The sequence below is a fragment of the Tamandua tetradactyla genome, chromosome 23 (genome assembly GCF_023851605.1).
Source record: "Tamandua tetradactyla isolate mTamTet1 chromosome 23, mTamTet1.pri, whole genome shotgun sequence".
Taxonomy (NCBI): domain Eukaryota; kingdom Metazoa; phylum Chordata; class Mammalia; order Pilosa; family Myrmecophagidae; genus Tamandua; species Tamandua tetradactyla.
This window is the reverse complement of record NC_135349.1, coordinates 18,108,661-18,128,583: the sequence shown is the minus strand read 5'-3', so window position 1 is coordinate 18,128,583 and position 19,923 is coordinate 18,108,661. Positions and strand designations below refer to the sequence as shown.

At 51.0% G+C, this 19,923-nt stretch overlaps 1 protein-coding gene across 1 annotated transcript; it reads right to left on the bottom strand.

Annotated features, from left to right (window-relative positions):
- Positions 1–1,854: 1,854 nt before the first annotated feature.
- Positions 1,855–12,524, bottom strand: ASL (argininosuccinate lyase). The gene is made up of 17 exons (XM_077141046.1): positions 12,449–12,524; positions 12,206–12,259; positions 9,622–9,816; positions 9,146–9,229; positions 8,805–8,861; positions 8,597–8,694; positions 7,355–7,432; positions 7,199–7,276; positions 6,698–6,750; positions 6,334–6,396; positions 6,038–6,152; positions 5,786–5,870; positions 5,623–5,682; positions 5,313–5,396; positions 4,391–4,471; positions 4,127–4,233; positions 1,855–4,027 (listed from the first exon to the last, which is right to left on the bottom strand). The coding sequence occupies exons 2-17, from the start codon at positions 12,215–12,217 to the stop codon at positions 3,883–3,885; spliced, it is 1,395 nt and encodes a 464-aa protein (XP_076997161.1). The 5' UTR covers positions 12,218–12,259; positions 12,449–12,524; the 3' UTR covers positions 1,855–3,882.
- Between the last annotated feature and the right edge of the window lie 7,399 nt (positions 12,525–19,923).

Here is a 19,923-nt window from a genome sequence, read left to right as displayed (position 1 = left end):
ATGACCCCAAGAGCATGGTAAAACTACTCAGCTTCAAAAACATGCTAGCTCTCAAGAAACAGCGCTGATGACCCCAAGAGCAGAGCTGAGAGCCACAGAAGACAATTCCCAGACCTTGAAACCTAAAAGGGTTTGCTGGGTTGGAGAGCAAAATTTCTTGGGACTGGTGACTTTTTTTTCCCATTTTCTTCCTTTTTAAATTGGATTGTCTATACTGTTTTCTTGTGCTATTCCCACCATTGTATTTTGGGAGCAGATAGCTAGTTTTTTAGTTTATATGCGTAAACAAATTTTATCCTTACCATAGTCATGAGTTTCACAGGTTCGCAGATGGGAAGTAATTTTGCCCCAGGACCGATCATACCTGCAGTCTCAGCCTTACCTAACTTAGATAATTTAGGTAAGATTTGGGACTTTTGGGCTGATGAGACTTGGATGAGATTTTGGACATGAATTGATACTGTAATGGGTTGAGGCTTTTGGGGCTCTGGGGAGGAGGGTAAATGTATTTTGCATGTGGGATAGACATGAAAATTCTAGAGCCAGGTGGTAGAATATGATAGGCTGAATAATTGGCCCCAAAGATGCAGATGTCCTTGGGACCTGAAAGTAAATGGCCTTACATGGTATAAAGGACTTTTCAGATTTGAATAAGTTAAGGATCTTGAAATGCAGAGATTATCCTGGTTTATCCAGGATCCGAAGGAAATGTGATGACAAAGTCAGAGAGATGGGAAGATGCTCTGCTGCTAGCCTTGAAGATGAAAGGAGAGACATGGGCCAAGTAATGTAGGCAGCCTGGAGAAGCCCACAAAGGTGAAGAAATGAATTCTCCCCTAGAACCTCCAGTGGGGGCACAACCTGCTGATAACCTTGATTTGGACTCAGTGAAACCCATTTCTGACTTCTGACCTCCAGAACTATAAGGTAATAAATTTTTGCCATTTTAAGTCGCTAAATGTGGATATTGAATCATGTCTCCCACAAAAGGCATGCTCAGGTCCCAAACCCTGGCCCTGTGGGGTGTGAATGCATATGTATATAGGACCTTTGAAAATGTTATTAGTTAAGGTGTGCCAAACTGAATGAGGGTAGGCCTTAATCCAATGTGGCTGGAGTCCTTATAAGCAAAGGAATGTGGGCACAGAGAGAAGCCAGAGGGAGCAGCCAAAAGCTGGGAATCAGCAGAACCTGGAAGAGAAAGGAGAAGATGCCCCACCATGTGCATTGCCAGGAAGCCCAAAAGATTACTGGCCAGCCAGAAGACACAGACCCAGGGAGGAAACAAGCCTTTAGCCTCTGAAACCATGAGCCAATAACTTCGTTGTTAAGCCATCCCATTGTATGGTATTTGTTTTAGCAGCTAGGAAACTAGAACACAACGTTTATAGTAACTTATCACAGCAGCAAGAGGAAACCAATACATGGGGTCACACTGAGCTTTGGTATAAACAGATGCTAAGATTGAGAAACAGAAAAGTAGAGAGGGAAAGATTGAACCAGTTGATAGAACAGGAAGAGGCAGACATGAGTCGCTTAGACAGGTTTGGGCAGAGTCTGGAGAACAACTACACAGACGGTTGCTCTGCATGAGATAGGAGAGGGTGGGGTTCTGGTGAGGTGGAACCACATGTGGCTGTGCTCACAGGTGGGAGGCAGTGGGAGCCTGCTTCTAGTTAGAAAGGATCGGCTTTTTAACAGGACTGTCTAAAAACACTTAGACTGGGGGTGAGTCCCACCTCTGGAGGTAAGCAGAGCAGGTAAGACAGCAGTCTTATCCACTCTATTCTGGCCATCCTTGGTTCATATGTACCACAATGGTTATTTTAATTCTTAAGAGACTTAAGTCCTTCATTTCTTTTTTTTATTTTTTTTTATTTTTACATGGGCAGACACCGGGATCGAACCCAGGTCCTCTGGCACGGCAGGCAAGCATTCTTGCCTGCTGAGCCACCATGGCCCACCCAAGTCCTTTATTTCTGAGACTAGCTTTACGCATTCTCTGGATCAACACTTTTCAGACTTTAATGCACCCAGGAAGCACCTGGGGTGTTTGTTAAAATGGAGATTCTGAGTTGGTATGTCTGGTGTGGGCCCCAGGTGAGGCTGATGTTGCTGGTTTGTAGCAACTTGACTATTAAAGTTCTAGAGACCAGTCACCCATCAGAATTATCTGGATGGCTTGTTAAGACACAGACTGCTGGGTCCCACCCAGAGTCTCTGATTCAGTAAGGCTGGTTGGGTCCTAGAATGTGCATTTCCAACAAGTTCCCAGGTGACGATTATGCTGAAGGTCAGGAACCACACCTTGAGAACCACAGTTCTAGAAAATTCTATTGGTGACTCATGGCTTTGTCCCTTTTTGGAATTTAGTGCCATGCCCCCACTGCTGGAGGTTTGGTTCTTTAGTTTACAGAAACATTTCTTTGCTCTCAGAATTACTTGGGAAGGGTTATTCCTTCTTCTTTGAGTTTAGCTTGTATATCTTTGTTATTAATAGAGTGTGAATTTCAGATCTTAACATTCTGCTAAGATTTGTAGGGATGAAGTTCCGTGTCACCACTGGCCCTGGGGGCTTAGTCTTATTGAACACTCACTGTGTGTCAAGCCTGGCCGCAGGCTCTTTGCAGACTTTATCATTACTCCCCACCAATGGGTATACTTGTCTCCTTTTGACTGAAGGGACAGGGAGTCCAGTCACTTGCCCAAGGAGGAACCTAGCCTGTGTCCTTTAGGGCCTGCTGCCTTCCTTGAAAGTTGCTGTATCTCTGATGTTAACTTCTGCCCTCATGGAAACGTTGGCTTTTGACTTAGTGTCATACTTCTCAAAAGCTGGATGTTTACAAGCAGCTTGTTCGGCCAAGTTCTTCCAGACTCTCTTGGCTTCCCTTAGCAGTGGGTAAGGCTTCTAACACTTGAGGCTGATTCCTGTCCACTGCCAGGTGGGTCTGGTTATTCCCCTTGTCTAAGTCTCACCTCCTCACTGGGAGGGAGCGAATGCCAGTGCAGGACTTACCTCCTACCCCCAGCCCAGCTCTGGGCAGAGAGCTCTGGGTCAGCCTCCCCCTGCCACCCCCACAGCAAGAATCAGATGAAGCCTGGCACCCTCTCCCTAGGAAAATATCTGTACATGTGTGCCTGTGCCCACAATGGCAGGAGCCTCAGGTCCCAAGAGTCTCATGTCCCCCTTTTCCCTGCACCACGTGTTCCACGTGCTCCACGTGCTGTCCTGGGCTCCCCACTCAATGTGACCATCCCACCCCTGACCACAGCACAGGGCAGCCCCCTGCCCCACCCTCCTCCCCAGATACCACATTTCATGGTCAGTGTGGCACTCATAGGCTTGTGGTAATTGATTTGGAAGTCACCCATGAGGGTGGAGGAGGCGTTTTCTTCACCTTTGCATGAAGCTAACTTAGGGCCTGACATCAACTCATTAGGGACAGGTCTCGGCCCAGGACACACCCTATAATGGTTCTTCAACAGTCAAGGCAGTGGGGGGCATTAAGTGAGAGTTAACAGGGGACACTGGGCAGAAAGGGGGATGGACAGTGGCCTACGGGTTCACCATGCCCATCTGGTCCCACCAGGATCCCAAAGAGGCCAGACCCACCAAGGAGACACAAAGCAGGAGGCCACTGGTACCCTGCAGTGAAGGAGAGTGGGTTGGGCCTGGGCAGAGGCTTTGACAAGACACAATCCCTCTTCTCCCTTCCCTTTCTGGACTCCCACCATCCTTACATGGTTTCCCTCTTTCCTTGATAGCCCCCTCAGTGCCTGCTCACCAGACTCCTGAAAGCCCACCATTGAGGGAAATGGGCTGGGGCAGGAAACACGCAGCAGCCGCTTCTTGGGCTGCTTTATTTGGGGGTGGGGTGAGGACTAGGCCTGCTGTGCCCGCAGCTGTGCCCGTATCTGGCCGATCTGCCAGTCGACGCTAGAGAGTGCTGTGCCCCCCAGGGCAGTGTACTGCTCCACACTGTGCCCATAGTCCCACACACGGCTCACGTCACCTGAGAACAAGGGGCTGCAGGCAAAGGAAGAGCTGTGCCCAAGCCATGGCATGTCCCCACGTGCCCGGGGCCAGCCCCCTGGGAAGCAGCAGTGGGATGGGACTGGGACAAACCTGATGGTCTGCAGCTCCTGCAGCGACAGCTGGTTGAGGGCAACTCCCTTGGTCTCAGCCATGAACACAGCCTTCCCAGAGGCCTCATGGGCCTGGCGGAATGGCATCTGGGGGGACCAGGGCCAGGCAGTGCTGATACCGGCTTCCTCCGCTTCCTGTTCTGCCCAGGGTGCCTGTGTTCCCTACCTAACCCCCAACCCTACCCCCCGTGTGGGGCCATAACCACCCCTCGCCCCTCCACTCCAGCACCTCCCCCAGACTCACCCCTTTGCGGACCAAGTAGTAGGCCAGGTCCGTGGCCAGCATGTCAGCGCTAAGTGCCCCTGCCATATTCTCACGGTGAATCTGGCAGATGCAGACCAAGTTGTGAGCCCTGGGACCCCAAAGGCTGAAACAGCCAGCCCCCACCCCAGGGCCTGCCCTTCTCAGCCAGGAAGTCTCCTGCCTTTGGCAGATCTGCTTTTGCCCACTTTGCTCTGCCCAGCTCTCTCTGCTTGAACGTCTTCTCAAAATTGATCATTTTTAGGTATATGGTATCACATTAATATTTTCAGAGTCCTTATCTTTAGAGCAGTACTTGCAGACTTTAGCATGCATCAGAGTCAACTCAAGGGTTTCTTAAAAATACAAATTGCAGGTCCCCAACCCCAGAGTTTCTGATTTTGTAGGTCTGTAATGGGGCTGAGAGTAGCATTTTTATCAAGTTTGCTAGCGACGTTGATGTGGCTAGTCTAGGGACCACACTTTGAGAAACATCCTGACATATTTAGGCATGAAATGATAAGGTGTTGGAGATTCAAAGTAAATAGGGTTAGGGGGCAGGGCAGTGAAGGTATAGCCAAAACAAGAATGGCCATGAGTGATGGCAGTTGGAGCTGTGTGGTGGTACACAGTTTATTACACATTTTCTTAACTGTTGTATATGCTTGAAAATTTCCACAATAAATGATGCTTAAAACTCTGATCTGGCCAGTTGACAGCACTGAGTCTCTTTGTGTCTACTCCACATCCATCCCACTGTGACAGCAAAGGTTCAATCCCTCTGCTTTCCCCAGGGCCAGGCGCGACCATGTACCCATCCCACCCCTAGGTTCCAGGCCCACCCATGCCTCCTCTCTCAAGAGCATCCCCCTGGCATGTCGCCCCAGAGTTTAGGGGCCTGGGGGAGAAGGGGGGGGAACCTTGCCTGCAATGTAGAGATGACACCAGTGGCCACCTGGAGAACGGCACTCATGGTGTCCGACACTTCAAACACAGCTTCCTTGTCCTCCTGGAAGGCACATGGCAGCAGGTGAGAGGCCCATAGTCCCACTGGAAACACTCTGCACCCCTCGCACCCCGCACCAAGCAAGAGGTGAGAGCTCTGAGGGCAGGCATGGGCTGGGTACACAGGACGGGAGGTGGTCACTCTGTGGGGCCCCTGTATAGGTGTCTCTGAGCCCTGGTACATGGTGCTTACACGGGGGTTTCCTTCCCTGCCACCCCTAGCCACGCACCTGCAAGTCCTTGTTGTAGGTGCTCGGAAGTCCCTTGAGGGTCATCAGAAGCCCAGCACACTGAGGAAAGAGGCAGGCTCAGGGCCTCAAGTGCCCATCCTCAAGTGCCCCAGGGATCCTCCCGGTTAGTCCAGAGGCCTTGTCCCACTCCCTGCCTGCTCACCCGACCAAACACTCGCCCCGCCTTGCTCCGGATCAGCTCCAGGCTGTCTGGGTTTTTCTTCTGGGGCATCAGGCTACTTCCAGTGCTGGAGACAAAGATGCTAGGGCTGAATGGGCTCAGTGGGCCCCGTGGCTGATCTGCTGGCTGAGGCATGACAGGTCACCACTCACTGTCCAAACCTAGCCAGCAGGGAGAGGTGGGAGGAGGGAGGCCACACTCCTGGGTGCAGGCAGGGGGCTGCTTCTGTCTTACCTGTAGGCATCTGAGAGCTGCACAAAGCTGAATTCCTTGGTGCCGTAGAGAATGAGGTCCTCAGCCATCCTGCTGAGGTGGGTCATGCACAGTGAAGCCCAGAACAGGAACTCAGCTTGCAAGACAGGGAGGGGAGAGCAGGATCTCAGTCACCCGACCCAGGCTAGAGACAATCCAGGTGAACCATACAAAGGAGTGGGAAGAGGCTGCAGAAAAGCTGGGCCTCGGGGACAGGGTTGGAATGTAGGGCAGGGGACTGGCCCTGGAGGACAAGTAGTCCTGCCCCCAGGACTCACCCACAAAGTCTCGCTCACTGGTAGCATCCATGCTATTGAGAGTGATGGCCCCAAAGTTCAGTTCTGGGGGGTGAGAGAAAAAGTGATGGCAGTGGGGCTGTGTTGAGGGACAGGGACCTCTGCTCCCACCCAGGCTGCCAAGCCACCTCCCCTTGGACTGCCTCTCAGGCTTCCAGAGGGAGGCAGGAGCCTGACTGTCACCAGAGGCATACACCCCTATCACAGGCACTCCGGCCTCTTTAGGACTCAGAGTTTATGGGCAATGAGCAAAGGTTTCACCCAGAGGAAGCAGGGCCCTGCCCTTTTCAAGTGTGTCTAGGGGTGCCGAGGATGACTCCCAAGAGAGGAGGAGCAGGTGCCTCACCTGCTCGGAGTAGCTCCCGGTCCACACCCAGAGGATTGCCAGCAATGGCCCCACTACAGGGACAGAGGAACAGAATGACCAGGGCCCCTGCAGGCCACCCCTGGCACAGACGGCACCCACACACCACGAACACCCAGGACCAAGGCCGGACCGCAGCCTGGAGCTCTGCCCCCACCCTGGCCTGACTGCCTCCAGTGTGGCCAATTGTGGAAGTGGCAGGCTGCGGCTGCCAGCTGGGCTCGCCAGGGTCCCGGCTCTGACACTCTTGTTAGCTTGGCTGCCCCCTCATACTTCCCCAACTTGGAGAGAGCGGAAGCTGGGGCCAGGCAGGGTCCTCCCCACCCCCCGCCTATGTAGGAAGAACCCTGGACAAGGAAGCGGGTTACCTGGGTCATTTCTCAGTCCTCCTCCATGCAGCTACCTTTCTTGTCCATCCTAAAGGGCCACCTGACTGTAAGTGACAACTCCCACCCACTCCAGCCCCCTGAGGGCCTCGCTTACCTCCCCAGGGGCAGGATATTGATCCGCTTCTGCACCTCCAGCAGCCTCTCAGAGTCTCGGGTCAGTGCCACCGCGTGACTGTGGGAGCCAGGGGCAAGAGGGTCAGGGCAGCCTGCAGCCTCCCCTCTGTCATGGCTTCTCTCGGGGGCCTCTCACCTCAGGATCCAGTGGCTCCAGCGGATGGGCTGAGCCCTCTGCAGGTGTGTGTACCCTGGGAAGAGGACGTCTCGTTCCCTGTGAGGGAAGAGGAGGAGCAGGGGCCTGAGGGATTGGGGACAGGCAAGGACTTACACAGAGGCTCAGGCAGGACCTCCCTATCACGCACAGTACTCTATAGGCCTCGGCCACCCCAGGGAGCAGCAAGGCAGAACTGGACCAAGGGTGAAGCACGTCATAAGGGAAGAAATGGCAAGTGAGCAGAGTGATCCAAGGCCAGGCCAAGGCCATGGGGCATCCAGGGGTCAAGACTTTGGCCAGGCCTGAGCATCAATTCTACCCTGAGCTTGGACCTCTGCAAGTTGATAGCAGACCTGACTGCAGAGGCCAGAGCAGGGGATGGCCATACAGTGGATCCCACCATACCTAGCAGTGGACAGGCCGAGCCTGTGAGCATAAGACGCCCCTGGGGACCCCAGAAATAGCCAGGGGTACTTTGAATTAGCCTGATGTACCCGAAAAAGCAGGTGGGGACCCAGGCAGAGCTGTTGTGGGTGATATTTTGTTTGTTTGTTTTTTTCTGTTTTATAATTTACATACCATGCACTTTACCCACTAAAGCAACCTCAATCACCACAATCAATTTTAGACCATTTTCATCTAAAATCATCCAAAAAGAAAGCCAAAACTCATTAGCAGTCACTCCCAATTTCTCCCCAACCTCCCATGTCCCCCAGGTGGCTGAGGTCTGTGAACAGGGACCAGGGGGTTGAGGAATAAGAAGGAAGCCAGGTCATCAGGGAAGCCAACGCTTGGGATGAGGTAGACAGGATGCAGCCTTTGGCCCTGTCCTTGGGCAACCATGCTGGGTCTGGGGTGTGGGGTATAGGGTGGGGGTTGGGGGACACAGGGAGGCTGACAAGTGATTCTTTGGTTGCCCCCTTTCCTTGGGCTTCTGGGCATTTGCCTAGTGCCTCAGCCTTCTGGGCACATCTCAAAGGGCTCAAAGAGTGAGCTTTCCCTGCCCACCAGAGTAGGCTGGCATGGGGATGGGGGAGGCTACTAGGAGTGGCCCATTTCTGGCTGCTGCGTCTCTTGGTCCAGGAGTTCCATGACCTCCTGTACCTTTGGGCCTGTCTCCCCACCTCACCCACCCTGGGGTTCACTGCCTGCCTCAGAGGCGAGGAGGCCCTGGCTGCCCTCAGGCTCCTCTCTGCCACCCGGGTCAGCCTGGGGACTCACGCTTCTGCCCGATCCACCATGGTTTTGATGAGCTCCCAGAGGAGGGCAGAGAGTGTCGAGCAGGTCTGCCGCATCCACAGCCTGAGGTCTGTGACCACCTGCGGGGCAGAGGGTCAACTCTCAGGAGGGCAGGACCCCTGCCTAGCCCAAATCCTGCCTTCTAGGCTCTTGACGTTGGGGAGACCCAGGGAAGGGGAGTGGGAGGCACCTGGTCGTTTCGACTTCGTCCTGTGTGTAGCTTCCCTGCAGTCTCACCAATAAGCTCCTGGGAGTGGAGGGAGGCAAGGGATCAGGGTCTGCCTGCTCACACTCCAGTGGGCTCAGCCCAGGCAGGGTGGGGTTCCTTACCAGCTCTCAGCCCTCCTCCCCACCCCAGGGTCCCCAGGTCCTGTCTAAGTCTCTCTCCGTTTCCATCAAGGCCTCCTAGCCTGGGGTCCCACCTGCACTCCACCATGATGAAAGGGACTGGAATGGTGACGCTTACGCTTAGAGCACCCCAGGGCAGGGCAGAAAGGGGAGGCCGGAGACACGGGCTGGGAAGAGGCATACCTTCAGCCGCCGCTCATTGGCTGTGTGGATGTCCTCATCGTTGGGGTTTAGTTTGAAGGTGCCCTGGGCCCATTCCTCAGCCACCTGCAGCAGATGGCAGCAGTCCCAGGGGTCAGGCAGGTGGGCACTGTCAACCAAGTGGGTCCCTGGCCTGGTCCCTTCCTCACCCTGATCACTGTCTGACCCGCCCAGAGGCTGAATCCTAGGAGGGACCTGTAGGAGGGGGCGGCACAGCCCCTACCCTAAGTGAGTATCTCAGGTCCGGCACCCCTTGCCACGGAACCTGGGCCATGGGGGCCATTAAAGGGTGAAAAGAAATTGTCACCATGGCACTGTTTATCCAGCCCTCATTCGCAGGCGTGTATACAACAGGGGAAACACCAGGTTTGGGGATCACATCCAGGTTCAGGGATGTGGTGGCCACCTGGGGCCACAGGGAGAAGGGTCAAGGGTGGGGCTTGGGGGGTGGGGAGTACCTTGTCTAGGCCGCGGAGTATCTGGTCCATCTCTGCCTTGGTGAGGAGCCCTGCCTTCTCCAGGCCCCTGCTGTAGGCCTTGCTGCCCTGCACGTCCACCTCCCACAGGTGCCGGTCGTAGGCAATGGACGAGTTGAACTTCTCCATAACGGGGTCCACGGAGCCCACAAACCGGCCACCCCACAGCTTCCCACTCTGGCAAGAGGGCAGGAGCAATTATTTTCCTCCCCAGCCTCAAGAATAGTGCGTTTCCCAAAGAGACCTCAGGAAAGTTCTCATGGGCAGGGGTCCTTGGGGGAGATTATTCCCACTGGACAGATGAAGAAACTGAGTCTCAGAGCAGGTCAGGAACTTACTCAACAACACTCAAAAGAGTGAGAACGGGCACGCAGCTGGACCCTGAGGTTAGGGTTCTTTCCCAGCACCCAGCACCGCCCCAAGGAGATGGTGGCAGGGTCCAAGTCACTGCAGGAGCCCAGCAGAGCTTTTGGAACTTTTCCTGCCACTGCCTAAGAAGTGAAGCTGCTCTGGAACTCAAAAGAGTTTTACGCCACTCTGATGTACCAATGATAATCATTGTAGTAATGGTTCACATGGCTTGCCTCTTCACTGCAGGCCAGGCACATTCAAACTGCTTGGCATGCCCTGATAGCAGCCCTCTGAGGCCAGGATCACTGCTGTCCTGCAGGGGAGGGAATCGAGGCGCAGAGCAGTTGTGCAGCTTGCCCTTGCTGCAGGCGTAGAGCCAGGCCTGGAGCCCAGTAGTCTGACGTCAGAGCCCACGCTCTCAACCCCACATACTGCCAGGGCTTCTCTGTTCTGCTTTGGTGTCCTGGACTTTGGTTTGAGGGTCAGGCCAAGGCCTCAGGAGGGTGAAAAGGCAGTTCCCCATCACGCTTGTGTTCCCTGCACCTCTCCCCTACTAGTTTGGGACAGCGTCTAAGGCCCTGCTCTGGCCCCATGACACCTCTGGCCCTGGAGAGAGCCCCAACACACCCTGGTTGCACTGGCCTTCTGGGAGGTCACAGCTGACCTTCCTTCCTTCCCCACCCTCCAGGGGCCAAGGACAGAGGAATGGGACAGGGGCATATAGGTTTTGAAAGAGGGCATGGGCCAGGGTCTTGGGGCAAAAGAGGGGGTGCCAAACCCCTGGGGGTCAGTCCAGGCACCCCGAGGGTCGAGGACTATTTGCTGGGGTCGAGGTAGGTGTGCTACTTCACTGCCATCATTTCTGTGGGGTGAATGTAACCGGCCGCAGGGGATGTATGTTCTTCTCTGTTCCCCTGCAATACCCCTCACCTCTCTTAGCTACCTGATCTTGGGCATGTTATATAACCTCTCTAACCTCAAGGTTCTTCACTATAGAATAGGGAGAAATCTATAAAGAGGCATCTGATAGGGCTGCCGTTATATTTGTTAAGTATATAGCAAAGGGCCTGGCACTTAGGAAGGACCTGGGAAGTGCTGGTTATTACTAAGGAGGGGCTGAGAGCCCCTAGGCCGGGGTGTGCCTTCACTTCACCCCTGGTTCCTGCATGCACCCATGGGGACCTCAGCCTTGCTCTGGCTCTGGCTGCCAGAGGACTCTGCCCAGTGGAAGCAGCTTCCGCCCCCTTCAGCCCTTCCAGCTGGGCCTGCCCCTTTTCCTTCTCTGCTGGGTGGGGCCTGGCTCTCTAGCAAAGTCCAGCAGGCAGGGGACTAGTCCTACCACTGGAAGGGGAGCCAGCCTGGCATCATCTTCCCTAGCTGCTATCCTGGGCCTCTCTCCCTGGGTTGTTAGTAACAACTAATTAACAAGCAGGGCTGCAGCCAAACCAATTAGCGCCAACCCACAAGCCGGCCTGGGGCCAGCAGAGTCGCCTGGAGCCCTGGACTCCTGAAGGCAGTCCGTTCTGCTCCGGGACCAAGTCCACCCCACTGGCAGGCTTAAGGACCCCAGGAGGCAATCAGGGCCAGGGGCCTCCCCCCCTGGGCCACTGAGGGAATGGAAAAGGCTCAAATGTGATGAGAGCAGGCACTGCTCCAAGTCAGGACACATCTGGCTAGAATGACCCCTTCGGGACGAGAGGCAAGGGCACTGAGTTGGGCTGGTTAAAGAAGCAACAGCCAGTTTAGATCAACCAAGGGAAATATCTGTATTGGTCCTGTTACTATTATTGGCTGGCGTTTACTGAGCCCCGCAGTGGCTTGGCCCTATGCTAGGCATTTACATATGCTGATTTTCAGCCCTAGACCTTCCTGTGGGTGAGCACCATTACCCCTATTTTACAGGAGAGTCATCCTCCCCGCAGCACTGAGGATTGGTGAGTTTGTCTCACCGGCTACTTGGGCGCGCCGGGGGTGGCGTGGGGGTGGGGGGAAAGAGGGAGAAGGCGATGGAAACTCTGGTGAGTCCCAGAAGTTTCCTCTGGGCTCTGGCAGGTGCGCCGGGAGATGCCTGCCGCCTGCAACCAGGAGGGCGGCGGGCGGCAGGTCTGGTACGGGGAGTTCCCGAGCGCAGATCACAGCCTCAGCTGGCCCCGAGGGCGCCCCTTCCCCGCGCGTCTGGAGACTCGGAGGACAGGGTCCCCGAGGTCCCACTCACCTCCGATGCCATCTTGGGCGGTTACTCGTCGTCGAATGCCTCGGTCCTCTGGATCTGGAAGACAAGACACGGGATGACGACCTCTTCGACTCCTTGGGTCCCCCGGGAGGGCCAGGGCCGAGCTCCGGCACTGCGGCGCCAGCCGAGCGCAACCGGTGGGAGGCAGACTTGAGCCGGGCCCAGCAAGCGCGCGACGATGCCCGGCGTCCTCCGCTCCCGCGCGTCCCGCCGCCACGCACTCACCCACCGCCACGCCGCGCCGCGCCGCGCGTCCCACGCCAGCCACCCGCCGGGCTTTTCTGGCCCGGATGGCCTCGGCAGCCCCCACCTCCTGGCCGCGGCCGCACCAATCCAAGGAGGCCCCGGCGAGGTGGGCGTTTCCTCCGTCCTCCAACCCCGGCTTTGGGCGGAGGCGCCCAGGGGCCGTCAGTGTGGTGCCCTGCGCGGCGTCAGCGCTCAGGTCATCAGAGCCCAGTGGTCGATTTCCCACTTAGAGGTGTCAAGGACACCAGTCCCGGACCTGGTGGGTTCACAGAATATGCACAAGTGAAATGGCATACCCGCTCATACGTTCATTCCACAAACATGTACTGTGGCACCCCCTGTGTGCCCCTGAAAGAGACACCACAGAAAAAGAGATGAGCATACGTACGAAACAACGCCTGTCTTCAATAAGCTCTAACAAAGCATGGACAATGTGTGCGGGTAGCACAGAGGGTGAGAACAGAGCGGGGCGTCCGTGTGGGGTACTGAGGGAGGATTAAGTCGTATGACGAGCGATTGATTTTAATTAAAAATAAAAGGCTGGGCTCTAGACCCTGAGGGTACAGAAGTGGACCCATTTCCTGGAGAGGCTTCTAGTAGAAATGTCTCCTGAACCAATCTTGGAAGATGAGGGGAGTGTGCTCAGCTAAGAACAGGAGAACAATATTCCTGCAGGGGAATGACTTGCTTGGAGCAAAGGAAATGGTCAGGGCTGCTAAAGCAAAGGGTCAGGAGCGGGAGGGTAGGGAGGAGAGATGGAACTGAGCTGTAGAAGAAGGGTGGGCAACATTGTGACGGACCGTGAATGCCAAGGGAGGAGGTTTGGTCCAGTAGATCATAGGTAGCCAACAGAGATTCATACAGTCAAGTTTATTTTTTAAGTACAATATTGAGGATAGAGTGGAGAGAAGAGACCAATGGCTGGCATGCCAGCGGGTAGGTTGAAGGTTTCAAGACTTCACTCAACTCGAGAGTGGGATTACTTGAAGTTTCCAGAATGCGTCAGGCCATTTTAGGCCTCTTAGATGCTGTTCCCAATTCCTGGAATGCCATTCCTTCATTGTCTGCCTTGCTCCCTCCCATTCAAACATTAGTATTCTACCTAAACCTTATCAACATCAGGGAGCCTTGGGCTTCCATGGGGTCCTGAGCATGGGAGCATCAAGTACAGTCTTCCCCTGCATTGGAAGCACTGTAGTTGTGACTTCCTGGTCTTCTCTCCCTCCAAACTGTGAGCTCCTTGGGAGCAGGGCATCATCCACCTCATCTCCATGGCCTGACCTCCAGCTCTTTTCTTGCTGCCCCCACAGAAGCCCCAAACAAGGCTGCAGCTGGCCACTGGATGGACAGGGAAGCCTGTGAAACCAGCTGTGAGCCATGAGGTCCTGAAAACTGGAAGCTACCTGCTAATGTCCAAGGCCTGGTGTCCCCACCAGGAAGTCAAATACAAAGGCCAGTGGCCCTGTGCAAGCACAAGGAGCAGTAGGAACATGCTGGTCACATTCCTGAATATCCCGCAACAGAGGCCAAACCATTTGGAAAAAGAATCAAGGCTGTAAAGGAAATTGAGAGTGGTGTTTGAGACCAGGGACGTGACCACAATACCTAGCATGGGTAGTTTACCAGGTGCCAGGCTCTGCACTAAAGTCTTTACAAATCTTATTTTAGTTTGCTAATGCTGCCGGAATGCAATATATCAGAAATAGGTTGGCTTTTATAAAGGGGATTTTTTTTAAGTTACCAGTTTACAGTTCTAAGACCATAAAAATATCCAAACTAAGGCCTCCAGAAAAAGATACCTTGACTCAAAAAAGGCTGATGCACCTAGAATATCTCTGTCAGCTAGGAAGGCACATGGCTGGCATCTGCTGTTCCTTTGGCTTCTGGTTTCAAACAGCTTCCCCAGGGGTGTTTTCTTTTTGCATCTCCAAAGTCTCTATCTGTGTTGGCTCTGAGCTTTTTCCAAAATGGCTCCCTCTTAAAGGACTCCAGTAAGTGAATTAAGACCCACCTTGAATGGGCAGAGATACATCTCCATGGAACCACCTAATCCAAAGGTCCCACCCTAACCAATAGGTCTGCCTCCATAAGATTGGATTAAGGAAAAGAACATAGCTTTTCTGGGGTACATAACAATTTCAAACCAGCACACATCTAATCTCTTCTGTTTCTGTTACAGATGAAAAAACTGAAGCTGCAAGGGATTAGGGGATACAGGACATGCCCATGGACACCCAGTTAGGTGACAGGCTGCCCACATTGTACCAAGTAACAGAAGAAGACTGGCACCCCAGGGCTTGCACCAGATAGCAAACTTGGCCTATGTGGAGGCCACACTGCTGGGTTGGGAAAAGGAACTCAGGAGAAGGAGGAAGACAGGAAGGCAGCATAAAGGCTTGTGAAGAAGGGAAAATAAAACAGAGAAGTCCAAGAAGCCTGTAGCTGAGAACTTAAGAATAGACAATGAAGTGGATATGCCCCATAAATGTGATAAAATGTCCTTGGTATTTAAGGCTCCTGGGAGCAGAATAAACAGTTCTCTCTAAAAAGGCTGAAACACCCAAGCAAATCCCCAGGGAGGCTCAGAGAGGTGTGCCTGCCACTGGCCAGTCTTCCCAGTTCAGGGAGGATGGGCAGGAGGGATAGGTCATCTCTACCCAGCAGGAGACTGACTGCTGCCCCCTGCAGTCATGGGGGATGGGGGAACAGGGTCAGAAAAGAGCTCTGAAGGATGACCATCCCAGGGCTTCACAATGCAACATTCAGCCCGAACAACAGTCTAGCTGTTCTTCCTTCGAAGCCAGAGGTCTGAGGTGAGCCCTGGGATCAGTGTGGGAGGGAGCACAGCTGGAAGGAAGCCTGGGCTGTGAGCCACTGTAGAGAGCAGCTACAGATGCTTCCTTCTCAGGGGCCTCCCCAACTCCCCTACAGACTGCCAAGATGGACCTTTGAGGTTTGAGATCTTAGAGGTTTTTGAATCTCATAATGCCATAGAAATAGTAGCTGGGAATGGATCAAATTCTCAAGACTTGTTAAAGATGGGTGCCAAATTCATTGCCAAGAGTATCCCCTCTATAAGAAATGCTAAGGAAATTCTTCAAACTAAAGAGAAATGACATCAGATGGAAGCTTACATCTATAGGAACGAATAAAGAACATCAGAAATGGTGACTATATATAGAAGACTTTTTTCTCTCTTCTTAATTTCTTTAAAACACAAATGACTATTTAAAGCAATAATAATAACAATAATAATGTCAGTTTTATAACAAAAGAGAGGAGGAGGTTAATGGAATTATACATTATACATGAAGAGGTATAATATGAATTCAGGGTAAACTCAGATAAGTTAAGGTTTTTTTTTTCATATTGTAATCCTTAGAGCAAATACTAAAAAAGAAGAAGAAGAAGAAGAAGAAGAGATACAGTTAAAAAGCTAATAGAAGACTGTCCTAGTTCTAGCTGCCAGAATGCAATACACCAGAAATGGAATGGCTTTTAAAAAGGGGAATTTAATAAGTTGCTAGCTTATAGTTCTAAGGCCAAGAAAATGCCCCAATTAAAACAAGTCTATAGAAATGTCCAATGTAAGGCATCCAGGGAAAGATAACTTGTTTCAAGAAGGCTGATGACGTTCAGCATTTCTCTCTCAGTTGGAAAGGCACATGATGAACATGGTGGCATCTGCTGACTTTATCTCCAGGAATCTTTTTACATAAAGCTCTCTAGGAGGTGTTTTCCTCCTTCACCTCCAAAAGTTGCTACCTGGTGAACTCTCTGCTTCATGGTTCTGTAGTGTTCTGAAGCTTTCTCCAAAATACTTCTTCTTTTATTGGATTTCAGTAAATTAAACAAGACCCATGTAGAATGGAGTCATGTCTCCACCTAATCAAGTTTAATACCTACAATTGATTGATGTGATTGAGTCACATCTCCATGGAGATGACCTAATCAAGTTTCCAACCTTTAGTACTGAATAGGAATTAGGAGAAACCGTTGCTCCCACAAGATTGATTAGGATTAAAACATGGATTTTCTCGGGTATATAATCCTTGCCAACCAGCACAAGGAGATAAAATAGACCAAGTAATTACATTAAATGTAAGTGGGTTAGACATCCTAACTATGGCAGAGATTGTAGGACTGCATTAAAATGCAAGGTTCAACTATATTCTGTTTACAAGAAATCCACTTCAAATATAAAGACCTAGACAAGATAAAAGTAAAGGATAGAAGGATTTTATTCCTAGCCCATGCACTCCCTTCTCCTCCCCTCAAAAATTAAACAAATGATCACATGGAAAATGAATGAAATGTGACCACTACCATGCAGCATACAAAAAAAGTAAAGGATAGAAAAATATATGCCATACAAACACTAATCATAAGCAATCTGGAGTAGCTATATTAATATAAAACAAAATAAAATTCATGGCCACAGATACTACCAGAGTTAAGGAGCATCACTATATAATGACAAAGTGTTAATTTATCAACAAGACCTAACAGTCCTAAATGGGTAGGCTCTGAATAACATGGCTTCAAAATACATGAAGCACAAGTTAACAGAATTTAAAGGATAAATACATAAATCCAAAATCATAATTGGAGATTTTAACAACATTTTCTCTGTAATTGACAGAAGCAATACAAACAGAAAAATCAAGAAAGATATATGAGATCTAAATAATATCATCAACCAACTTGACTAAATGGACATTTATGGAACACATAAATGCTGCAAAATAAATTACTGTTCCCCTTTGCCAACAGAAGAATGATTATAATATTTTTGTATTTAAAATTGCCCTTTAAAACATATATTACAGTACATGTATACCATGGAATATAACTCAGCAATAAAAATAAACTATTGATACACACAATTTGGATTGTGTGGATTTCTTTCTGCACTCTCTACACTTTTCCTTTGATCTATTTGTTTGTTTTTCTATGCCAATCCTTTCTGTTTTGATTATATAGTTTATAATGATTCTTGAAATCAGGTAGTGTTAGCCTTCTAACTGTTTTCTTCTTCATAGTCTGTTCTAGTTTGCTAGCTGCCGGAATGCAACACACCAGAGACGGATTGGCTTTTAATAAAAGAGGATTTATTTTGTTGGTTCTTCAGAGGAAAGGCAGCTGACTTTCCACTGAGGTTCTTTCTTACGTGGAAGGCACAAGATGGTCTCTGCTGGTCTTCTCTCCAGGCCCCTCGGTTCCAACAACTTTCCCTGGGGTGACTTCTTTCTGCATCTCCAAAGGCCTGGGCTGAGCTGCTAGTGCTGAGATGAGGAATGCCGAGATGCTTAGCAGTGCTACATTGCAATCTCTCATTTAAGCACCAGCCAATTAAGTCAAACATCACTCATTGCAGCAGACATGCCTCCTAGCTGACTGCAGATGTAACTGGCAACAGATGAGGTTCACGTACCGTTGGCTTCTGTCTGCAGCAACAAGACTAGGTATGCTCACCTGGCCAAGTTGACAACTGAATCTAACTAACACATGTCCACCCCTTGTCAACTTGGCAAGTTCAAGCATCACCTTATATAGATGTAAAAAATTATCTTGCTGTGGACCTGTGAATCTCAAAATAAGTTGTCTGGTGCCAAGATGCAAAGGAGGATATTCACAGGATATAGATTGTCATTTCCATAAGGAGAAACTGGAACACAGATGTAAAACCTGCAGGGCAAGTGCCGTGGGATCTCAAAGTCTGAAAGTCATTTATCCTTCAGCTTTAGAAAGTGGCAGTCCCACCCCTTCCAAGGGCCTATGCAGTGGCCCGTCTCTTTCCAAATCAACCTCGGGAACATCGAGGAGACCACCTCTGGGCTCCACTCTCTCCAGGCATCAGGGCCACCCCTGGGCTCTCTGCCATTTCTGGGGCACATGCTCAACCCCTCCACATGGTGGCAGCCAGGCTCTCCCAGTCCCCCAAGGAGCGTGCTACACCTTTTCCAAGGCCTGAGGCTGTACAACTCTTCCACTGCAATGAGAGGGGAGACTCATCCTCGCCCTTCAGGGTAAACTCACCCTCTCCACGCATACAGGTGGGTCCACTCTCCTGGCCGAGGTTTCTTGGCTTAAGACCCGAACTTCCATGGTTCTCACTCTGCAAACTCCAATCTCTCCCTTTTGTGTCCTTCTTTGTCAAGATTGGCAGTGGTTTCATTTACACCAACAGTCCCTTCATGCACTCCAAGACTTCGTCATCAGTCTCTTCACATTTCCTCCAAAGTCTTCCATTTAGCCATCCAAAAATTGTTCCAACATATCTGGTAGTTGCAAACCGCAGCAGCACCCCACTCCTGGTACTAAGATGTATTAGTTAGGGTTCTCTAGAGAAACAGAATCAACAGGGAACAATTGCAAATATAAAATTTATAAAAGTGTCCCACGTGCCCATAGGAATGCAGAGTCCAAAATCCACAGGCAGGCTGCGAAGCCGATGACTCCGATGGATGGCCTGGATGAACTCCACAGGAGAGGCTCACCAGCCAAAGCAGGAATGGAAACTGTCTCCTCTGAGTCCTCCTTAAAAGGCTTCTCATGATTAGATTTAGCATCACTAATTGCAGAAGACACTCCCCTTTGGCTGATTACAAATGGAATCAGCTGTGGATGTAGCTGACGTGATCATGACCTAATCCTATGAAATGTCCTCATTGCAACAGACAGGCCAGGGCTTGCCCAATCAGATAAACAGGTACCACAACTTGGCCAAGTTGACACCTGTCCCTAACCATGACATAGTCTTTTTACTATTCTAAATCCTTTGCACTTCCATGTGAATTTAAAAATCTTGTAACTTTCTACAGCAGCTTACTGGGATTTTGACTGGGATTCCATTAAATCTATAGATCAGTTTGGAGAGAATGGATGTCTTAAAAATGTTGGGTCTCCTGAGCCAGGAACAAGGTATATTTCTCCCCTTATTTAGGTCTTATTAATTTCTCTGAGCAATATTCTTTAGTTTTCAGTATACAGGTCTTTCAAATCTTTTGTTACTTTTAGTCCTAACTATTTGTTCTAGTTTGTAAGCTGCCAGAATGCAATATACCAGAAATGGATTGGCTTTTAAAAAGGGGTATTTATTAAGTTGCTAGTTTACAGTTCTAAGGCCATGAAAATGTCCAAATTAAAACAAGGCAATAGAAATGTCCAATCTAAGGCATCCAGGGAAAGATACCTTGGTTCAAGAAGGCTCATGACATTCAGAGTTTCTCTCTCAACTGGAAAGGCACATGGAGAACATAGCAACATCTGCTAGCTTTCTCTCCAGGCTTCTTGTTTCATGAAGCTCCCCCCCTGCCTCCCTGGGACATTTTCCTTCTTAATTTCTAAGGGTCTTTCGCTGCTTTTTCCAAAATGGTTCCTTCTAAAAGGGCTCCGGTAAGCAACCCCACCTTGAATGGGTGGAGACACATCTCCATGGAAACCATCTAATC

What these genes read in the sequence shown, in the direction of transcription:
- ASL (XM_077141046.1), bottom strand. An exon ending in CCGGGAGCTACTCCGAGCAG is followed by an intron (nt 6,397 to 6,697) that starts GTGAGGCACCTG and finishes CTCACCCCCCAG; the next exon opens with AACTGAACTTTGGGGCCATC. An exon ending in CCTACAACAAGGACTTGCAG is followed by an intron (nt 5,397 to 5,622) that starts GTGCGTGGCTAG and finishes TGTGCCTTCCAG; the next exon opens with GAGGACAAGGAAGCTGTGTT.